The following is a 21,489-nucleotide window of genomic DNA, read 5'->3' on the forward strand; positions in this document are numbered from 1 at the left end:
CCTGGAAGGTCCTGAGGTCTTCTCTCTGCCTTCCAGAGTGCCACTCCTGCTGGGATTGGAGCAAGAACGGCTTCTGTTGTGACACTGCCTGAGCCCTGGGACAGAACAGCCCTAACAGTCGTGTAGCTGTTGGAGAGGTGAGGGCAGTGGTTTGCAGGCAGTTCTGTGATTATTGTGAGGTGTTTCACTCTGAATCACAGTAGTTCCCTTGTCTTCCATAGTTGTTCTCAGCCAGCAATTCCGAGAAAACGTGGCACCATGACCCTGTGACCTGCTGACTTTGTGACTGCTCTGTGGTTGCAGGTGCCTGTGTCCCAGGGGCTGCTCTTGGGCTCCCCATGGCAGCCTATTTACCAGAAAAGCTCAGACAAGTTGATTAATGGGCTAAAAGGTCCTGATATTGGTACCTTGAATTGCTGTCTTGGGCAAACATATTTCCCCTTTTCACTTTCCAGGTCATCTTAGAGCAGCTTCTGGGGTGTTTCTGCATTGTCTGCCTGCACATCACAAGCCCTTGAGAATAATTCCATGCCAGTGTAGTCAGAATATATTACATACTTCTGACTTTCCAGGGACTGCTTTTGCCTTTCTTGGGGCTGCTCCTTGGTGGACGCTTACAAGTGGTTACTCACATATTAGTGTGCCCAGTTCACTGATCCCCAGCCAACAACATTTTTATGTCATGGTCCTTGTTGGTACTTTAGTTTTCAAAGTCATCCAGCCTCTGGGTTGTGATAGTTTCACTACTGTATATAAAATTTTGCATCATCCTCAAGTGTTGTTCACACCCTCCTCTTGTCTGTGTCCAGGTGATCACTAGAGGTATAAACCACGAGCAGTCAAAATCGTGCCAGGAGGGGCTCCGCCCATAGCACCTCTCCAGTGTGATGCTTCCCATCCACAGCTTTGTGCTGTGGTTGCCAGATGAGGGTCTCATCAGCCCAGTGAGGTCTCAGGAGAGGGAGAAGCCACGTCACCAGGCACAAAGCAGCTGGCTGTGAGCAGCAGGTTCACCAGGAGGAGTCAAAGCAAACTCAACACCAGCTACCAGCGGGCAAAGCTAGGATAAAGTGCTCTCTGTGGAGAGCTTAATGTCTCCTGCTCAGGCTCTTGGATCTGTGCCTGATTCCTGGCCACAGCAGCCTCAGGATCCCCATCCTTCTCTCCACCTCATCTCCCCATCAGCCACCCTCGCCTGCAGGTGCTCACGGTTCCCTCCTTCCATGCAGTCACAGATTTTTTCGGCCCTGCCACAGACCAGTGACTCCGTATTTCCCCTGCCTCTGCAGTTCTCAGCCTGCCTCAGCCCTGTGAGTGCTGTCACCGCGTGGCGCCGTGGAGGTGACGCTTGTGCTGCATTCTCACTTTCCTGCTGGCAGCTCTGGGGCAGGGCACTCCAGGGTATTCCAGCAGCACTGCAGAGCACCGGTGCCTGTACAGGCTGCAGTGCTGCCTGCAGCTCCGAAGGACCTTGCACTGACACCACCATCCACCACACTCTGCCTGTGATTTTCTTCATGAAAGTAGCCAGGGGGAGAAAATATTTCTGTAAGGTAAAGAACCACTGGTGTGGCCTGCTGACAGACAGATTGATGGGCTCCGGCCTCCTTTCCCTGCCAGGGAAAATCTCCATCTCCCCTGCATCCCTGTGTCCTGCTGGCTGCAGCTGCTGGCATGTTAGGATGGGGCAGAGCCTCTGGCAAGGTGGCAGGGGTATTGGCACCATCTGCACACGCGGGAGAGGGACACAGGGCTCTGGGCTGCCCTGCAGCACCTGGCCCTGCCCCATGTGGTTTGTTTCCTGCCTTTCTCACGGCAAGAAATGATGGTGCAAGGACGCTGCAATAGCAGATCTTGACCAAAAGAGAACTGTAGGGTTGAGAGCAAAACATGTCATGTTACTTTTAGCATGTCAAAGGCAGTTTGAGGCTAAGTGCAGCAACCCCACACAGCAACCAGCCCTGGCTGTTGGGGCTGTTTCCCCTTTCCCCTTCCCCAGCCCCGCACAGAATTGCCTGAGACAGAAAACCCTGTCAGGGCTCTCTGTGCTGCAGCCCTCCCCACACTCCTGCAGTGATGCCTTTTTGGGCTACCTAAAAACAGAGGCCAGACAAAATTAAGGAAATAAAAGGCAGTTATATTTATTGAAGGGCCTTCAGGTACATTTAGTGCAGATGAAGCCTCCCCAGGGGCTGCACCCAAAAATGGACAATGGTCACGGGTTTTCACACTTCCAGAAGTTTGGTCCATTTGCACGTTGGGGGTTAATCTTCCAAGTACAGCTTCAGGTAATGAAGTCATTTTTCCCAAGTTTGCTCCCCTTACCAGGGACCAGCTGAGTATCTGTGTACACACCCTGGGCAGGGCATGGAAAAGCCCATGCTTCCCAACTGCCTGATGCTGCTTCAGTGCTTGTGGAGTTCCCTGGAGGCTGCTGAGCTGTCCTGTGCCAAGGAAACGAAATCTGAGATGCCTCCAACACCTGGAAGCTGTACCCCGCCCACAGCTCCCCTGTAGTGTCCTTCAGCCCCTGGAGCTCAAACCTCTGGTAAAAACTCAGGTTTCAGGCCTGCCCAAATGCCTCCAAACAGCAAAATACTGTCTTGTGCCAGCCCCTGCCTTCCATGCACAGGGGGGCCAAGAATGCTATATCTGATGGCTACTCACTCACTCACTCACTCACTCACTCACATGAAAACAAGATTCTGAATTACTTTGTAGGCTTTTCTTTGTGTGGTTTTTGGGTTTGGGTTTTTTTGTTTGTTTGTTTTTGTTTTGGGTTTTTTGGGGGGTTTTGGGGGCTTTTTTTCCTCTTAAGCCTGAAGTGAAAACCTTTATTAACATTTTTTTCTTTAAAGGGACAGGAATTTATATCCTGCAGAAATGTTGGTAAAATGCAGTGGCTCAGTCTTGCTCTTTGGGGCAGCTGAAGGACTTTGGCATCTGTGGCTGGTCCCCACTACCATTCCCCAGGCTCTTGTGCAAGGAAATGGAAAAGATTTGGGGATAAGCATGTCGCCATCCTCCTGGATTGTGATTGCAGTGCTGGATGGTGGCCAGGAGTTTGTTGTGGCCCAGGGTCTGATAACTCATCTATTCCATTTACTGGGAGCACTCAGGGAACTGAGGCTTTGTTCAGACTGAAGGAGGATGCCAGAAACCCATCCTAAACTTGACATATAAACCAGATAATAATTTTTCTCCAAGGTAGAACAAATACATTCAGATAATCAGAAAGTTCCTTGCTCATCTTTTGGTTTCACTGCTAAATACCCTGCTGTAAGGCAGATCTTATATCTCGGTAGCAAAGCCTTTTCTCCCAGTCTCCAGCATAGGTTTAGCATTAAGCGTAGAGGACTTTGACGTATAATGGTAATAAATGAATATTTATTTATACATATATTACATTTATACATATATCACTATGACACACCTTTATTTTCACTTGCAAAAGTATGGATTTCTTTTTGTTTGTTTTCACAGCATTCAGTGGAAGCAGCAAAAAAATCTTAATGATGACAGGGATTGTGAAGTCAACTAATTTCCTTTCTATACTGAGAAAAAAGGAACACTTATGAGACCTAGATGTGAGGCCACACATATAACAGCATTGCTGTTCTGTATTTCAGCGTAGATGATCTATCTGGAGCCCACTGGAAATTGAACAAGTTCTCCATGTTACCTGGGAGAAAACATGAGCATGACTGAATCTGCAGCAACAAGCAAGTTGTTTGCTTTCTAGATTAACAGTGGGTTACCAGGTTGATATGAATCTTCATCTCTTTTTTCAAAATACCAAAAAACAATCATAATAATCTTTTTGGACAGGCTTTCATTAGAAGCAAGGAGATGCAAGGTCTCAGAAGGAAATCCTAGGTTCAAAAATGTTTTTGAAGGCCCTCTTCAGGCTGTTCCTGAAGTAGAAGTGTTTCCCCTTGCTGAACGCCACTTGCCTGCATTGTAAGAGATGTCTGCTAAGAAGCCTCTTGCTTTCTGAGGGTGGTTAATTGCAGCACATTTGTTGATGGCTACAGGGGTGACAACACTCACACGTGTCCTTAAGCAATAGATGGTTGTTAAGATTGGGCACTATTTGTCCCCCATATCTTTTCCTGTCTTTGAAAGGAGAATTTAGAAGGCAGAAAAAGGGCTAAACAGTGTGCAGTGGTTAAACTGGTCACATACACACACAGGCCGCTAGCTCTGCTTGCAGTGAAATATCAGCAATTCCAGAGCTTTAGAAAATACACCAGTGGAGAAAACTGGGATGAATTAGCAGTGGAATGACCCGAGTAGTTTCATCCGTATTTATGGCACAGTTGCTCACTGCAGCTTCCACTGTGTTGTCTCCCAAAGAATTGCCACAAAACAGTGGATCTAACGTTAGGATATGGGACACTTTCCGTGCTGGGAACAGTCCTTTGCGCGTTTATTTGACCAGGGTCTAGTCAATGGTTTCAGACTGTGGTCTAAACATGTGTCACTGCACAGTGACTGATTTGTAGGGGAACCGTATGTGAGTTGTCACTAAGGAAGTTAATTGCCTCTAACTTTACATGAGCAGACTTTGAGCTTGCAGACCCAGGAGGAAATTTTTTTAGAGGTTTACAAGTCAGAAGACACTGAAAGTGAAGGGCCAGGAAGCTGAGAAGACAAGCTATCACCAGGAGGCGCCTCGAGCTGCGATGCAACCACACAAGACAGTAGTCAGAGCTGGAGTCAAGTCACTGAGGACAGCAGGACAGAATTCAAGTTAACATCACACCCTCTGGAGGAGTTTTCCCGTTTTTGTACATATGCCTATACCTACAATGATTGCAAACACTGCAGGTGCTTCCATTCCCTGTGCCTCCAAACGTGAGCAGCACTGTGGCACTCAACACCTGCCATGCACTGCACTCTGTTTATGTCATCACTGTTTCCACAGGTGGCTGTGACTCCTTGCTTTGATTCATCTTGGACCTCATAAATATACACTTGGGGAGCATAGAAGAAAACTCTGGAAATTCCTTGGCTGCAAAGTAATAGCAAAATGCATCCAGACAGCAGTTACAATTTGCTAAGCACACAGAGATCTTAATAAAGGTGGCAATTCCCGGCAGCAGAGAATGAGCTCCAGCAACTCCCACTGCATACCGCAAGAGCAGTGAGATGTGGAAAGGTGAGAAACAGACAGCAAACACACACAGATTCACAGAAACAATGTGCACGGCCCTCTGGAATAGTTTTGTCTCATGGGGGCTTGTGGCCATCTTCTTTTTCAGACATCTGATGACTTGTACTGAGCAAAAAATCACGATCCCTAAGGGAATAAAATACCCACAGATACTGTAGTATAAAGAGAAATACCTAGGTTGAACAGATTGTCTCCGAAAACAACAGCCTTCCCAGTTATTGTCACGTGTGGGATACAAATGAGAATAAATTATCAGTGATATCCAAAGAAAGCCACAGATAGAAGCTGATTTCAGTGGGGATCGAAGAGTCATTGCTTTTAGAGGGAACTTGATTGCAATATATCGATCAATCGCAATCAGGGTGATGATAAAGATGCTCATGGGCATGTTTATAAAATAGATGTTTTGTATGGCTAAACACAGCTCGTCTATGGGATGTTTGTACTTGGTAAAATATAGCAGGAAAGGCAGGGTGAAGAGCAGGAAACTGTCTGCCACGATGAGGTTGATCATGTACACTTTGGTCTCAGTCCACCTCTTGAGTTTGCAGCAGAAGACCCAGAAGGCAATTGCATTCAGTGGGATCCCCAGAGCGAGCACTGGGACGTAGACAAACAGCTGAAGCAGCACAATGGTACTCTGTGCTTCAATCTCAGTGCAGTTTTCCATGCTGGGCTGTCTCTGCAAGGAAAAAGTGCAGGGATGAGACTGAGCTCAGTGACAGGGTCTGTGCCCCCCTCTCATGGCCCTGCAGCTCCTCGTGTCCCTGCACTGCTCATGTGGGCAGTCTCTGGAGGGGTTCAGTGGCTCACCAGCACCAGCAGTCCCTCAGCCATCAAAGTTACGCTCTCACTCACTGCCAGCTATGACAGAACCACTGAGACAGCCTTTTCTTGCTGCTATTGCAGGGTTAAGCCTGCCTCACCGTCCCTTCACCCCTGGTATGAACAGTTTGGGTCATAGCAAAGCAGAATGAGAATTTTTGTTGTTACCTTTGCCTCTGCTGTGGTTGTCAGAGCCACTGGCTTTAGGGCAGCCCACATCAGAGCTGGGCAGCATTCCCCATTTGCCCCGGGCAGCATTCCCCATTTGCCCTGGGCAGCATTCCCCTTTTTCCTTCCACAGCCCTTGCTTAGCTGCTGAAGCCAGCCCATGGGTTTGCTCTGGGCCTTGCCAGCACTTCCAGCCCAGTGACTTTGCTCCCAGGGGCAGTGGGAAATGCTGCTGCAGGCTGCTGGGTGAGCGGGTGCCTGCTGTGGGCAGGATTTGTGCCCCCAAACACAAATCCATTCCTCTGCTGGGGAGGATCAGCTCAGCAGGGGTACCAGCAGCCCTGGCAGATAACAGGACTCCAGAGAAAGAAGGGAAAGTGAGCACATGTGTCTGATCTCAGCCTTCAAAGGTAGGAAGCCAAAATTTTGCTAGGGCAGAAAACATGAATCTGAGAACTTGGACTATCTCCTACTCTTCCTTTAACGATTTCAGGGCATTTGTCACCAGCAAGGAGGTTGAACCAGACTTTGTCTGCAGCTCATAGAGGAAGTGTTTACAGTGAGCCAGGCATGGAAAATGCCCAGATTCCTAAAATCTCTAACCAAAACATAGCCGTGTAAGTCAGCAGCTTCTAAACATCAACACGTAAATTGTAGTGAAAATGCATGATTGCGTGAAGTAAGTGAACTGTCAGACTGTGAGACAGATCAGGCGACCCCAGAGGAAAGCACACCACCTGTCCTAGCACCAGAAGCGGCATGGCAATACTGAACCACAGGCGTACAGTCATTTTTAGGGCGGAATTCATGGAGGAACTAACACACAGCCTGTGTCCTAGCGCTCTTGGGCTTTCAGCCTCGTAGGTTTTGGCCACTCTGTGGTTTCAGCCTATGCTGCAGCTGCTCCCTGGCAGCCTGTTGTGGCCACCTTGCAAGTGTAAAAGCCGCTCTGCCTGCGTGTCACTGGCCTGAGGGGCAGCTGAGCCCACTGGGGAGGACATGCCATCCCCACCGAGCCCCCGCGCAGGCAGAGCTGGCGGCAGCTCCCAAGGCCGTGTGCCTGGGGCCAGGTGTCCCCACACCTGAGGGAGCACTAATGCAAACTGCAGCCAGGGCCAAAGACCCCCCTGAATGGCACGTGGCAGCAAAAGAGAGGGACAGAGGAGCTGTGAAAGCAGGAGGGAGCCAGGGCACCCGGCGCTGGCTGAGCCCCAGGCAGAGGTGAGAAAAGCACACCCTGAGGGGCCGAGCAGAGCACATTGCCACACAGCACCGTGGGACAAGGACAAGCGTTTACCTGCTCCGTGAGAGGCCGGCGGGTGGGCTGGGTCCTCAGGAAGGCAGCCGGGCGCACGCAGTGTCGGGGCAGGGCGGGGGAGCGGCGGCGGCCGCAGGTGATGCCGGCGCAGGGCACAGCTGTCCCCGGGCTGTCACCGCCCCGCGGTGCCGAACCAGCAATGAGCTCCTGCGCTCCACCAGCGCTTCGTTTATCCCCGGCTTTTCTTGAGCTGGAGGCTCTGGTGCCCTCTGTTGTCCCACTCCCACCAGCTCAAAGCCTCACCGTCAGATTTTCCACCCAGAGTGCGCTCCCCCTCCTCGCCTCGCACAACCCGGCAATTAAAATTTCATCTTTTCAGTCGCGGGAAAACAATTTCTGAAATCAAACCCATAATGGTTGCAAATGGCCCTTCTGGCAAGCTGCAGGCTCCCCGGGGAGCCCGGCAGGCTGGGCAGCCTCTGGGGCGGGGGCAGAGGGTGCCCCGGACGGGGACAGGGACCTTTCCGAGGGGACAACCGGTGCTTGTGCACCGGGTGACAGAGAGCCCAGGGACCCGCTGTCATCTGCGAGGTGGCAGATGTCGTGGGCTGGCTCACCCCTGCACAGCAGCCGGGAGTGTAACTCTGCCCATCAGCATCGCTGGGAAGGCAGGGAATGACAGTCCCTGCCCTCCAGTGTGGCAGTGAGGCGCTGGGACCTTCAGGAACACGGTTAGGAGCGTGCCCCGGTGGTAGTTCACAGACATTTGGATGGGTTTTGCTGTCCACTGGCTACAGCAGTTCCAATCCCATCTTGTGAGCCAGCTGACAGGAGCCACACTGACTCCCTCAGGATTTGTCCCATTAATTCTTGTGTTTGGAGCTGGCATGGTCTGACACTGGCCAAACACCAGGCACCCACGAGAGCTGCTCACTCCCCTTCCCCTTCTGCAGCTGGGCAGAGGAGAGGAAAAATTAACAAAGGGCTCCTAAGATGAGATAAGGACTGGGAGAAAACACTCCAAGGGCAAAATAGGCTCATCTATGAGATACAAAGTGAGTTTATTACTAACAAAATCAGAGGAGGATAATAAGAAAGAAGGGAAGTCCTTAAAACATCATTTCTTCTCCCAACCCCTCCCTCCTCCTCACCGACACTGCAGGGAGACAGAGCATGGAGGTTTTGGTCAGTTCATCACCGAGATTTTTCTTTCACTGCCCAGGGAGAGGAGCCCTTTCCCTGTGAGGCCATGGGGCCCCTTCTAAAGGAGACAGTTCTCCATGAACTTCTCCAGAGTGGGTCCACTCCCATGAGCGGCAGTTCTCCTAAAATTCCTGCAACATGAGTCCCTTGCACAGGCTCAGAGTCCTCCCAAAACTGCTGCAGCGTGGCTCTCTCTTTCCACGGGGTGCAGTGCTCCAAGGGCAGGCTGCTCCAGCCTGGGAGCAGGGCCCCTCTTGCCACAGGCATCCCATGGGGTCACAGCCTTCTCCAGGCATCACCTGCTCTGGTGTGGGCACGTCCTCATGGGCTGTGGGTGGATCTCTGCATCCTGGTGGATCTCTGCAACCCTCATGGATCCTCAGGGGCTGTAGGTGGATCTCTGCATCCCCCGTGGATCCCCAGGGGCTGTGGGTGGATCTCTGCATCCCCTGTGGATCCCCATGGGCTGCAGGGGTACAGCTGCCTCACCATGGTCTCACCATGGCCTGCAGAGGAATCTCAGCTCTGCCCCTGGAGCACCTCCTGCCCCTCCTTTCCACTGACCTTGGTGTCTCCATGTTGTTTCCTTTACATGTTCTCATCTCCTCCTCTTCTCTGGCTACAAAATGCTGTGTCCACCTTTGTTGATTTTCTTCTTAAACCTGTTATCACAGAGGCATTACCAACCTCTCTCACTGGTCCAGCCTTGGCCAGCAGCAAATCCATCCTTGGAGCCATCAGAGATTGGCTCTGCTGGACATGGTGGAAGCTTCCAGCAGCTTCTCACGGAAGCCACCTCTGTGGCCTCCCCACTACCAAAAACCAGGCCATGAGAAGCCAGCGCAGGAGGTGACAGGTTCTCAAGGGTGACAACAGCTGTGGGCTCACCGAGGACTGATGTAGATCACATCAGGGGAAGATGTGTTTGTGGGCAGGAAAGACTCCCCCACACTGACTGGTGGAATACTCTGAGCATTGCTGGGGCAGACTCTGTGCCATTTGGGGTGTTTTTAGCATTTAGAAAAAGGCCAGTTCTAGGAAGCCTTTATCCACTTCCTTCCTCCCTGACTTTTCTAGGCTGCTGACTCAGGGAAAAAAAAACACTTCCCTGATGGAACTGTTAGGGGTGTCAATGTGGGCAGGCTGAGGAAAGTCAGCCCCAGCTGGGTTCAGCTGAGGGGATACTGAGCCTGAGCTGTGGTGACCCTGGGGGTCAGCCTGGTGGCAAATGCTGAGGCAGCAGTGAAATGGCTTTCCTGTGTGTGGAAGGTGTTATGTGGGTAGTTGGTCAGAGACAGAGATGACAGAAACATGCTGAGAATCCTCAGCAAACAGCCGTGAGTTTATTATGGCTGCCCTTTTTATAGGGATTTGAATTTCCCAGGTTTAGATACCCAGTTGGCTGGGATCTCTCTCCTCCCAGATCTCTGGCCAGTGGTGTGTCTGCATCTAGGGTTGGCTGAGGGTCCCTGTCTGAGTTCAAATACGTCTTATCCTTGTTCACCCAGGGACTTGATTATCGAACCAGGAGAGCCAAATCTGGTTTCTTATTACAGCCAGATTTATCTGTCCAGCTACAGACCAGCTGTACTGTGGCAGGGAGGAACAGCCCTGCAGGGATGGCTGCTCTGAGGAGGTGTCTCTGTGCCAGGGCAGCTGGAGGGCAGCTGGCAGGACTCAGCTCTGAAATCTGGACTTTGTGCCTTTATGGCATTGGACAAGTGCTGCTTTCATCCCAAAAGTGTTCCTTCACACCTGTCTGACCTGTTCCTCACACCTGTTGAGTTGAAGGGGAGGGAGGTTGGGACAGCCTAGGCTCTTCTGTGGGGACATGTACTTAGAACAACTGAGCAGCCACCCAACCCAGCCTGCCAAAGGAATGGGATAGAAACGGGATCAGTTTAATAATGCAAACAACCTGAAACACACAGTGAGGTAAAACGCGATATATACATTTGTACATGTTGGCAAGAAGGATCAATAGATTTTAGCTGCAGAAGGAACTAAAAGAGGTACATGGCTCACCTGTCTTCCTCTAAGAGTGACAAGTAGGTGCTGGAGGGTGGAATGGAGACACGTTAACATACACACTTTTACACATCTCTGTGACCTATTTGTTTGCTAGAAACATAGAGTATAAATTTCTAAACCTAACAAAAAACTTGCTAGAGAAAAAGAGCACTACTTATACCTGTAGCCCTGACGCTGTATTTCCTCTTTATGTTGCAGATGTTGGGGGTGGGTTTTGTTCCCCTTTTTCCTTTAGCAAGGCTGTATCTGCAAGGGGTGGGTCACCTCTGTTTTTTGAGTGCTGGCTTTGGGCTGAAGAAAGGCTTCATGGAACTCCCTGGTGACAAAGTAGTAGCAGACACTGTCGAGGCAGCAGTTGGACGTGGCAATGCACCTCATCACGGAGGAGAAGTTCTTCAGGACACAGAGCAGGAAACAGCTAGCTCCAATGCTCTCCATGATGACCCTGGCAAGTAGGCCAAGGTAGGCTGGCAGAAAACATATCAGAAATACAATCAGATTTGCAGAAATAATGTGTATGGCTTTCTGGATTGATTTCTCCTCTGGTGAATTCGTGTTCAGATGTTTCTTGAGGTTCCTGATGACTTCTGTGGAGCAGAAGGTCAAGATTGCTAATGGGAGAGTGAAAACAAAGAAAATGGCCAACAGGCTGAGAGCAGCAGGCATGGGGGTGTAGGTCTGGAAGCAGAGATCGACGCGTCTCTGCCAGAGCTGGATGATGGCACTGATTATCACCAAGACCCACAGAAGCCCACAGAGGAGAGCAGCCTTTGACGGGGACCTGAAGGTCCTGGCTTTCAAAGGGTGTTTAATGGCAATGTACCGATCAATGGAGATGAACGAAATGATGTAGATGCTCACTAACATGTTGATAAAATACATTGTCTCCGTGAATTGGCAGAGCTCCCCTTGGGCCGACTCATTCCAGAGCAAATAAACCATGGAAGGCAAGGTGCAGATGACAGAGAAATCCGCAAAGACTAAATTCATTACATACACCCTGGTTTCTGTCCACTTCTTCATCTTGCAGGAGAACACCCAGAAGGCAAGGACATTAAATAGTGCTCCAAAAAAGAAAATGAGGCTGTACAGAGCAAATTCAACGAGACGAACATGGCGATGCAGTTCTACCTTTGTGGTGCTGCAGTTGTTGGACACGTTCATTGTCCTGAATTACAGAGGTTGTATGATGTTCTGAGACCTGAAACAGGAAAAGACATGGTAAGACCTCTTTGTAGCTGTAATAAAAGCACATACAAATATATATGTCTTTTGTTAAAATTGTGAATTTGAGCTTTACAGAGCCGTCTTTCTCAGTCAGCCTGTGTCATCCTTTGTCAAGCCTTGTTTACGTTCACGCACTTTATGAGTGTCTCAGGGCACACTTCCAATGGGACATGGCAGACAGCCTTTATTAAATAGGGAGATCTTGAAGTGTGTGAGGGCAGGAGGTAACATGGCACTTAGAAGAGCCCCCACAGGTAGTGGGCACCTCCTGTGACAATGTGAACACTTATCCCTCATGCCAGGCTGTGCAGATGATGTAAAATTACCCTTTAATTGGTGTTGAGCTAGGCAGGGATTGCAGCAATCAAAACTAAAGCCCAGCATAAGCCATGAGCAAAAGCGCTTCTGTCAGTTCTACTGGTTTTGGATTCAGATCGGGGGTGAAGGGCTGGGAGTGCGCAGCACATGTCACTTGATAGAAATCCTCATGCTCTGGCTGTAACTGGGAAGGTTTCTGAACCTTTGCATCCCCTTGTGAACCTGGATCTCCTTCTCCAAGCTGAGGAAAACACCTAAATTTGCATTCCTGCTCCCCCAAAGGCATACCTGAAACCCTAAGGGAGAGAGTGAGGTATGCTGCTCCCCACCTCACCAGGAGGGGAATGAGGGATGGAAGGATTAAGCTGATTTTAAGTCCATTTATTCCAGGAGAGAGTATGACTCTGTAGATGCAAAGCAGAAAGCCACATCTGGAAGAGGGAACACCACTGCAGAACAAGGAGCTTGCTGTTAAAGGCTGTACTAGAGGGCTCCTACTCCAGGCAGGCATCCAGCCACCCTCAGAAATCTGTGTTATGAGTAGTAGCTGTTGAGCCTCTGTCACACTGGCTGCAAGGTATTTTGCAAGAGTACTAATTGTGTAAAGAGTGTGAGTTCATGGGTTAATAAAAATCATCTTTCAGCAGAGCCCATCCTGTGCAAAGCGGCTTCATGTGACGTGCACAGGATGGGCATTCAATTCTCCGAACTGGTGATTCTGAGTATCTGTCACTCCTGCTTGCATTTAAATGCACTTCAGAAAAAACCCCAGCCTTTCAATTTAAAAAGTGCTTTGCCACTCTAACAGGAGAGCGAAGTGGAGAAGGATCTGGTGAAATCCTGTAGCTTTCAGAGATGTGGGAAGGCACACCGCGTCTGCCTGGTTAAGCACTTATTTTCCTCCCCCAGCAATGCAGACCTTGTGGCCAGTTTGTGAAGGCACAGCCTGCAAATCGGAATTCAGTTCTGAAGTGACTGAAAAACACACAAATAACTCATTTGCTGGGGGGATATGTAAGTGTCGTGTGGCTGCTGCACATTTCTTGCATGCTCAGGTCTGGGCTTCCCAACAGAGGCTTGCTGCTCACTGCCAGGACCCTGCAAGGAAGGGGACACTCGTCCCTGAGGAAAACCTCTGAAATATGGAAAGTACCAGCAGGGAACTGTCACTGGTTATAGTCACTGGTTATGGCACGAGGCAGAAGTCTGACAGCTGCACTGGTGCCCAGCTTTCTTTTCACTGTCCTGGTCTGCAGCACCTGCAGCTGTGCTGGTCTGCAGTGCCAGCAGCAATGCTGGCCTGCAGTGCCTGCAGCAGAGCTGGTCTGCAATGCCAGCAGCAATGCTGGTCTGCAGTGCCAGCAGCAATGCTGGCCTGCAGTGCCTGCAGCAGAGCTGATCTGCAGTGCCAGCAGCAATGCTGGTCTGCAGTGCCTGCAGCAGAGCTGGTCTGCAATGCCAGCAGCAATGCTGGTCTGCAGTGCCAGCAGCAATGCTGGCCTGCAGTGCCTGCAGCAGAGCTGATCTGCAATGCCAGCAGCAATGCTGGTCTGCAGTGCCAGCAGCAATGCTGGTCTGCAGTGCCCGCAGCAGAGCTGGTCTGCAATGCCAGCAGCAATGCTGGTCTGCAGTGCCTGCAACAATGCTGGTCTGCAGTGCCTGCAGCAATGCTGGTCTGCAGTGCCTGCAGCAATGCTGGTCTGCAGTGCCTGCAGCAGTGCTGGTCTGCAGTTCCTGCAGCAATGCTGGTCTGCAGAGCCAGCAGCAGTGCTGGTCTGCAACGCCAGCAACAATGCTGGTCTGCAGTTCCTGCAGCAGTGCTGGTCTGCAGTGCCTGCAGCAATGCTGGTCTGCAGAGCCTGCAGCAGTGCTGGTCTGCAGAGCCTGCAGCAGTGCTGGTCTGCAGTTCCTGCAGCAATGCTGGTCTGCAGAGCCAGCCGCAGCGCTGGTCTGCAACGCCAGCAACAATGCTGGTCTGCAGTTCCTGCAGCAGTGCTGGTCTGCAGCGCCTGCAGCAGTGCTGGTCTGCAGTGCCTGCAGCAATGCTGGTCTGCAGAGCCTGCAGCAATGCTGGTCTGCAATGCCAGCAGCAATGCTGGTCTGCAGAGCCTGCAGCAGAGCTGGTCTGCAATGCCAGCAGCAATGCTGGTCTGCAGTGCCAGCAGCAATGCTGGTCTGCAGTGCCTGCAGCAATACTGGTCTGCAGTGCCTGCAGCAATACTGGTCTGCAGTGCCTGCAGCAGAGCTGGTCTGCAGTGCCTGCAGCAATGCTGGTCTGCAGTTCCTGCAGCAGTGCTGGTCTGCAGTGCCTGCAGCAATGCTGGTCTGCAGTGCCTGCAGCAATGCTGGTCTGCAGAGCCTGCAGCAGAGCTGGTCTGCAGTGCCTGCAGCAATGCTGGTCTGCAGTGCCTGCAGCAGTGCTGGTCTGCAGTGCCTGCAGCAATGCTGGTCTGCAGTGCCTGCAGCAATGCTGGTCTGCAGAGCCTGCAGCAGAGCTGGTCTGCAGTGCCTGCAGCAGTGCTGGTCTGCAGTGCCTGCAGCAGAGCTGGTCTGCAGTGCCTGCAGCAATGCTGGTCTGCAGAGCCTGCAGCAGTGCTGGTCTGCAGTTCCTGCAGCAATGCTGGTCTGCAGAGCCTGCAGCAGCCTCTGCAGAGGTGCAGCACAGGCAAACCACACTGCTGGGCTCTGCAGTATCAAAGGTCTCTGGCCAACGCTGCCTTTGGAGCTGCAGAGCTGCCCCAATGCAGTTCCAGCAGCAGGGCTCACAAGGGCTCCAGGCCACAGGTGCAGCCCAGAGGCTGGGAGGAGGATGGAGGAAATGAGTAGAGGGTTTCAAGCAGGCCAAGAAGCACTGGCTGTGACTGACAAAAAAAATCTTTAAAGAAATGCAGCTTGACCAGCTATCATATCCTGTGGCTGCTGGAAATGCTTCATGTGGGGTAGATGAAATACCTGCAGTGTCAGAGCGGCTAGGCAGCAACTTACAGCTGTGACGAAGGGATGGAGACAGCTGTGAAACAGCATCTTGCTGCTGCTGGAAGACCAGGAACTGGCTGGGGTGTGGGAATACAGCTCGGAAACAAGACTTAAAGTACTGTAGAACTCATTACAGAAGTAGATGTGCTAGAGGGCTACAAGGCCTGGTCAGTTGAGGCAAGACCCTGAAGGAGGAACAGATCAGGGTCTATGTATGTATGCAAGAGAGTACGGGCCTGTACAAGTCTGTGCTAGCCCATAGTCAGGCAATGTTAGTAAGAGACATAGATATGGTTGTTATGGTTGAAAGGTCTATAAACCAGCAGCGTGCTCAATGAAATTGGCTTCATGATGCAAACCATGGGGACCCCCTGTCTTCAACTGCCTGACACTGGGGCTCCACAGACAAGGTCACCAGTACTGTGATAGCAGGGTGTGCTGCTATCCCCTCCATGGGCTGGGGAGAGCTGGCCAGCAGCTGTCCCCCAGCACAGAAGCTGGTGACCCTCTGGAGGGGAAGGCCCAGGCTGGGCTTGTTTCCTCCAGCAGCTCAAGAAGCTGGAGGCTTCTGCCAGACCCTGAACAGAGAGACTGGAGGAAGAGATGCAAGGCAGAGGCTGAAGGCACAGTGGATGTTGCAGCAGCACTGTGGTGGCTGCATCCAGTGTTTTTCCAGCTGCACTGAAGGGGGAGTCTTGCATGGAAAATCCTCCTCCTTCCTTCTGGGAAGAGCTCAAAAGTGAGCAGGCAACAAGGGCTGAAGGGTGAATATGGAGGGTGAAGTACAGGGTGAATATGGAGGGTGAAATGGCTAAGGACAGCATGGGAGCCCTGGTGGGTGAGGGAAGGAACCTGCAACTGAGCAGAGGGAGGACAAGAAGGAAAATGGGGGTGAAGTCGGGCACAGCACATCATCCCCTGCATCAGCTGCCCTCAGACCTGCCACCTCCATGGCAACAGCCCTGACTGCCACCAAGATTCCTGTAAATGCAATGGGTGGCTCTCAGCAAATATTCAGTGAAGATGCAGCACAGGTGTGAGAATAGAGCTGGGCAGGGCAGTACTTCCCAGAGGTTTTAATGTACCCACAGCACTGCTGGCCCGCCCTGGGCAGGAGCTGGGCTGGGGGAAGCACGGCCAGAAAGAGTGAGCAGGCAAACTGTCCCCATGGCAGAGAAGACCCAGGTGAGGGCCCTGCCATGGTACTGAAGTGAGGAGCTTTTCCTCTCTGTTTCCAAGTAGCATTAAGAAATCTGCAAACTGCCTGCTCCCACCTTGCTGCTGCTGCTCACACCTCTCTCAAACACAGGGATCTAAGGCACAGCAGTTTTTTTTCTCTTCTTTGTTGATACTTGTGTTCTTTCACGCTCATTTATCACTGCATCCCTTGAAAACAGGAATGTGGTCACCCTAACCATGATCTGCTTTGATAGATGCTGGAAAGGGTCCTCTTAGACCAAAAAAAAAAAAAAAATTGTTAGAATCACTCGTTTCCCATGTTGGGATTAACTTCCAGTTCTCAGCTGCTGTGATATTCCAGGTACCCAGAGAATATCTTGGAGTAAGCACAGAAACTGAAAGGCTCAGAGATCACAACCTGCCCCGTGACTCCTGCCTCGCAGGGACCTCTCTGCCCTGCAGAAACCACGCTCAAAGCTCCTCTGCCTCCCCTCGGCCACAGCAGGACCCTGCTCAGCAGTTCACAGACAGCAAGAGAGGAGGAAACAAAGTGATGTTACCTGCAGATTTAAGGTGACAAAGTCAGCAGCAGGTGCCACCTGAGGCAGGGTCTGTGCAGCCCAGGCAGGGCCAGCGGGGCTGGAGGACGGGCACGGACTGCCAGTGCAGGGCAGGTGCCTGGCACCAACACCTCCCTGCTACTTGAGGGTTTCCATAGCACCTCCTCCTCCTGCGTAACAGCACATTTCACATGAGTCAGGTTTTGAACTTCCAACCTTCTGGCCAAATCAATGGGGGCACTACTTTACAGTGAGCCCTGGTGCCTCACCACTGTGGAATTTCTGAAAGCGTGTGATCTGTGGCTAACAGAGATGTTCAGCAACTGGGGATTTGAAATGCCGTGCTGAAGTCTAAGCTAAGCAAAGCCAGGAAGGTGCAATACCAGGTCTGGATCACCCCATGCAGCTAGAGGTACACCTGAGTGTTGAGTTGAGTTGTGCTTGCACAGCTCTGGGCATGGAGCTGGCCACATGGAGCAGCTTGGCAAGCAGTGTAGGAAAGCCGCCCCAGCCCTCCTCAAATGCTCCACTCAGGTGGTGCCTTGGCTTGGGTTTGGTGCCTGGGGCATGAATGGAGCAGGAGAGGCTCATGTTGGGGCCAGCATTAGAGCTCTGGCCTGCACCCCTGTTTGAGCACAGCTACAGCCAAACCATCAGAGAGCTTCAGCTGGCAACTAAAACAAAGCCTCCACATCTCACACGGGTGGCAAAGAGCCTCACTTGTCAAATTCTGCACTGACAGAAGTGGAGGGGGCAGGCAGAGCTGGAAGCCCCCAAGGGCTCAGTAATGGGCTGTTTAATTGGTGTCAGTAATCAATTGCTAGTTGGGACCTCTTCACTGCACACTCAGCCTTGGTCCCTGCCAGCTGCTGCACCGCTTTGTTGCAGGGGTGCATTGGTGGTTGGCTGCTCCTCAATCAGCACGATGGGTGCTCTCCTGGCTGTGGGAGCTGTGAGAGAAAAGGAGAGGCTGGCTGGAGCTCATGCTGTCAGGCACTGCCATGGTGAGTGAAGGATGGCAGGATGTCCCCTGTCCCTGGCTCAGGAGGCACGGGGTGGCACCAGGCAAAGGAAGAGCTGCAGCACAGCTGTCAAACCAGGCTGTGCAAGGGATTGCACCAGGCACAGGATCCTGGAGATAAGATTCACTTGCTCTGCTCCACCACAAGGCTTGCAGCCATCCCATAACCACAGAGATGTGCGTGCTGATCACAGCCCCCAGGAGGCAAACAGGCATCCAAAGTCCTGGGTGTGACTGTCACAGCAGCAACAACCAGTGTGTAAGGCAGGTGCCACGCAGATATCTCTGAACCACAGGCTGATAAGACCCTCAGATAACATCAGGCATTTGTGAGGTGCTGTGGAGGACGGGGGCAGGGAAGCATGGCGACATGAAATGCTGCAGTGGCTCTTTGGGTCACACTGTGAATGAGGGGCAGGAGGGTCACTGCAGGTGTTCAGGGACAGACCTGTGTGAAGGGAGCCACAAAGCAAAGGTGGTGGGAGCTGTTTGCCTGTGGTAGCCGCAGCTGCATTCGCCAGAGAGACTGATGCTCTGAATTATCTTTGAGTTAGAGCCCATGGTGATGGCCTTGTTCACAATCACTGAGGCTGGAAGGAACCTCCTGAGGTTTCCAGCAACCCTTTGCTCAGAGCCATTGCCTGAGGTCACGGCCAGTTTGAATAGTTTTGAAGGATAACGGTTTTTGAATAGTTTGAAGGATATCTCCACACATTCTCTGGGCAACCTGTTCCAGTGCTTGATCATTCTGAGACTAAACTTTCCTTATATTTTAACAGACTCCTATATTTCAGTCTGTGCTCCAGTAAGACCAGGTGTTCCTTGCACTGGAGGGCCCAGCACTGAGACAGTCTCACCAGTGCTGGGCAGAAGGGCAGGACTCACCTCCCTTGAGCTGCTGGCAGTGCTCATTCTCAAGCAGCCCCAGCTGCTGTGTCTTGGTTTGGAAAAACAGGTGTCTGCCAGGGAAAGCCAGGGCTTCCCTTGGAATGGAGAATGTAAACCCCCTCCCTCCCAATTTTGAAATTAAGGGGCTTTCAGGCAAAGATATGGGAATAGGAAAAACAGTTCTTTACTACGAATATTTAAAAAAAAAATGTGGTAGTACAAAAAAACCAAACTAACAAAAAAGAGAAACGCTGACAGAGTCAGAACACGACCTGACACCCTGTTGGTCATGGTGTTGGTGTCAGCCCAATCAAGTCCTCCTGCAGTGACAGCTGTGGTTCTGTTGAAGCAATAATCCTGTAGGAGGGTGTAGTTTTCCTCTGAAGGTCCAGTGGTGGTGAGCTGGGTCCAGTCTCCCTCTGGGAATCCAGTGCAAACAGGCTGTGCTGCTGTTCTGAATCTCAGGTTTTATCCAGGTGGGAATGCTGGGCTCCTCCCCCTGGGTGGAGCATCTCCCACTGGGATGATGGAATTGTATCAGCCCTGCAGTGAGCCTCGATGGCCCATGAATGGCAGAGATCCCCTGGAGGGAGGGTGGGTGGTGGGAGAGATAAAGAACACTGCCCCAGCTGGTTTAACAGCTGCCCCTTAACAGAAGACACCCGCCCCCTCCCCTGCAGTTATGAGGGATGGGTCATAGAAGAAAGAAAGGAAACACCTCCCCAACCAGTTTCAAAAGATGGGAACAGAATACATGCTTTTGGTTACATCTTGCACTGCAACCCAAGACGCTGCTGTTACCTCTGCCTGCTGCCGGGGCACACTGCTGGCTCACCATCAGCTTCATTTCCTCCTGGAGCCCACGTTCTTCTCTGCCAGGCTGCTTTCCAGTGGGTCAGCCCCGGCCTGTCCAGTGTGTGGAGTCATTCCTCCTCAGCTGAAGGAATTGTAGGGGCTGTCCTGCACTTTTCTGGATGCTCTTTCCTGCCTTTCCTGAAGGGTGACATTTGAGGAGACAGCAGTGTTGAAGGGAAGAGCACACCATGAGTGTCAGCTCACGTGCAGGCCTGGCTGTAAAAGGTGAGGAGATGAGCAGCAGTGGAAAATCACTTTGTGCCACCTCGATCTGGAGGGGCTGCAGCTGATGGTGGGGACTAAAAAATGTCAGTGTCAGAGGAGAGGGAACTCAGCCTGTGGAGCTCCAGCTGATTTGGAGGTGGTGACCCAGGAAAGAGCCCCAAAGAGGGGTGTAATCCAGGAGGGTGAGGGGGCTTGGAAGAGAAGACCATGGATGTAGGACAGGGATGGATACAGGCTGGCCAAACTGTCCAGACCGATGAACTCCACCACTGGACAGGGGACACAAAGACATGGCAATAGAGGACCTCTGGGATGGTGGCAGCCCAGCAGCCCTGGGGGGAGGTCAGGCTGTGAGAGTGGCGCCTGCCTGCAGCCTGGATAGAAGGATTCATTCCCCCATGGAAGACAGGAGAAGGCTGCTCATCTGGGTCTGCCTGAGCACCTGGCATTTTTTACCTGTCTTCTACCAAATCCAAGTGCTGGAAGATGCTAAACTGGTACAGATTACATCTGTTTGTGTCCTGCTAAAATATAGTACACTAAGTAGGACTAAACAAAGTGGGTTTGGGTGTGGTGTGAAACAGGGGCAACACCTACTTGGGACTCTGCAAACCTTCACCAGCCAGCCTGGGCAGCCTTCAATGGTACCACCTTTTCCGTGACAGCAAGGCAAATACTCTCTTAAACTTGGTTTGGGTTTTTTTTCCCCCTTCCCCTCCCTCAGTCATGAACATCTCTTTTCTATATAATCAGTTTGAAAGGTCACTTTGTTTTGCAACCCTTTGGGTTTGGAAGGTCTTCACCATCATTAATATTCCAAATTCAAAGCTTAATTTATTTACAATTTATGTTCATATGTCCAAGAAGGAGGAAAACAAAGATGGGCTAAGGATGGCAGTGTTTGCACGGCCAGCCATGCTTTACCTCAGGGTGGGCTGCAGCAATACCCACATGTACAATGCTCTAAAAATACATCCCACGGGTGCCTCTGGTTTGAATTATTTTATGTATGACCAGCCCATACTGGACCAAATCCTCAGAGCTCTTCAGGCTGCACTCCAGCCTATCCAGCTTCATTCTGTTGATGCTATAGACTCACATCATTGATTTCCTGAGAAGAAAACTCTCTTTTGCTCTCCCACTCTAAGAATCATTTTGTTTCTGAGTGCCCTGTGTTTGAACGGAGATAACTAATACTTCAGGAGCTCCACCAGATTAATTTTTTTTCACTCTCCCTTAACCACAAGACACTCAAAAAAAAAAAAAAAGAAAAAAAAAAAAAAAGAAAAAAGAGGGATTTGCTAATGGAAATCAACAGAGGAGAGTGGAAGTAGGTCTGGTAATTGTAACCCACACTCTGACCTTGTCTATTCCCAGGAGAGCAAATCAATTTATGCTTGGCTTTACCCAGACCTCTGTAATCTGACTGTAGTTATCTGCATTTGGACAGAGGCACTTTCAGCCTGGGAGAAGTATCACTCCTGCAATGTAGCATGTAAGAATGTTAGAGGCTTTTGCTTATGCTTTTGGACTTTGCCTATAGATCTGCTCTTTGCTCTCAGTCTTCTAGGCATTACCA

General features: G+C 51.2%; 2 protein-coding genes across 2 annotated transcripts; both read right to left on the reverse strand.

Moving 5' to 3' along the window:
- Positions 1–3,303: 3,303 nt before the first annotated feature.
- LOC136295289 (G-protein coupled receptor 35-like) lies at positions 3,304–7,580 on the reverse strand. The gene is made up of 2 exons (XM_066193779.1): positions 7,467–7,580; positions 3,304–5,858 (listed from the first exon to the last, which is right to left on the reverse strand). The coding sequence occupies exon 2, from the start codon at positions 5,844–5,846 to the stop codon at positions 4,905–4,907; it is 942 nt and encodes a 313-aa protein (XP_066049876.1). The 5' UTR covers positions 5,847–5,858; positions 7,467–7,580; the 3' UTR covers positions 3,304–4,904.
- Positions 7,581–10,829: 3,249 nt separating this feature from the next.
- LOC136295438 (G-protein coupled receptor 35-like) lies at positions 10,830–11,825 on the reverse strand. The gene has a single exon (XM_066193956.1). The coding sequence runs from the start codon at positions 11,823–11,825 to the stop codon at positions 10,893–10,895; it is 933 nt and encodes a 310-aa protein (XP_066050053.1). The 3' UTR covers positions 10,830–10,892.
- Between the last annotated feature and the right edge of the window lie 9,664 nt (positions 11,826–21,489).

Source organism: Chamaea fasciata, unplaced genomic scaffold (assembly GCF_029207755.1).
Source record: "Chamaea fasciata isolate MVZ Bird 193981 ecotype frontalis unplaced genomic scaffold, bChaFas1.0.hap1 SCAF_11, whole genome shotgun sequence".
Taxonomy (NCBI): Eukaryota; Metazoa; Chordata; class Aves; order Passeriformes; family Sylviidae; genus Chamaea; species Chamaea fasciata.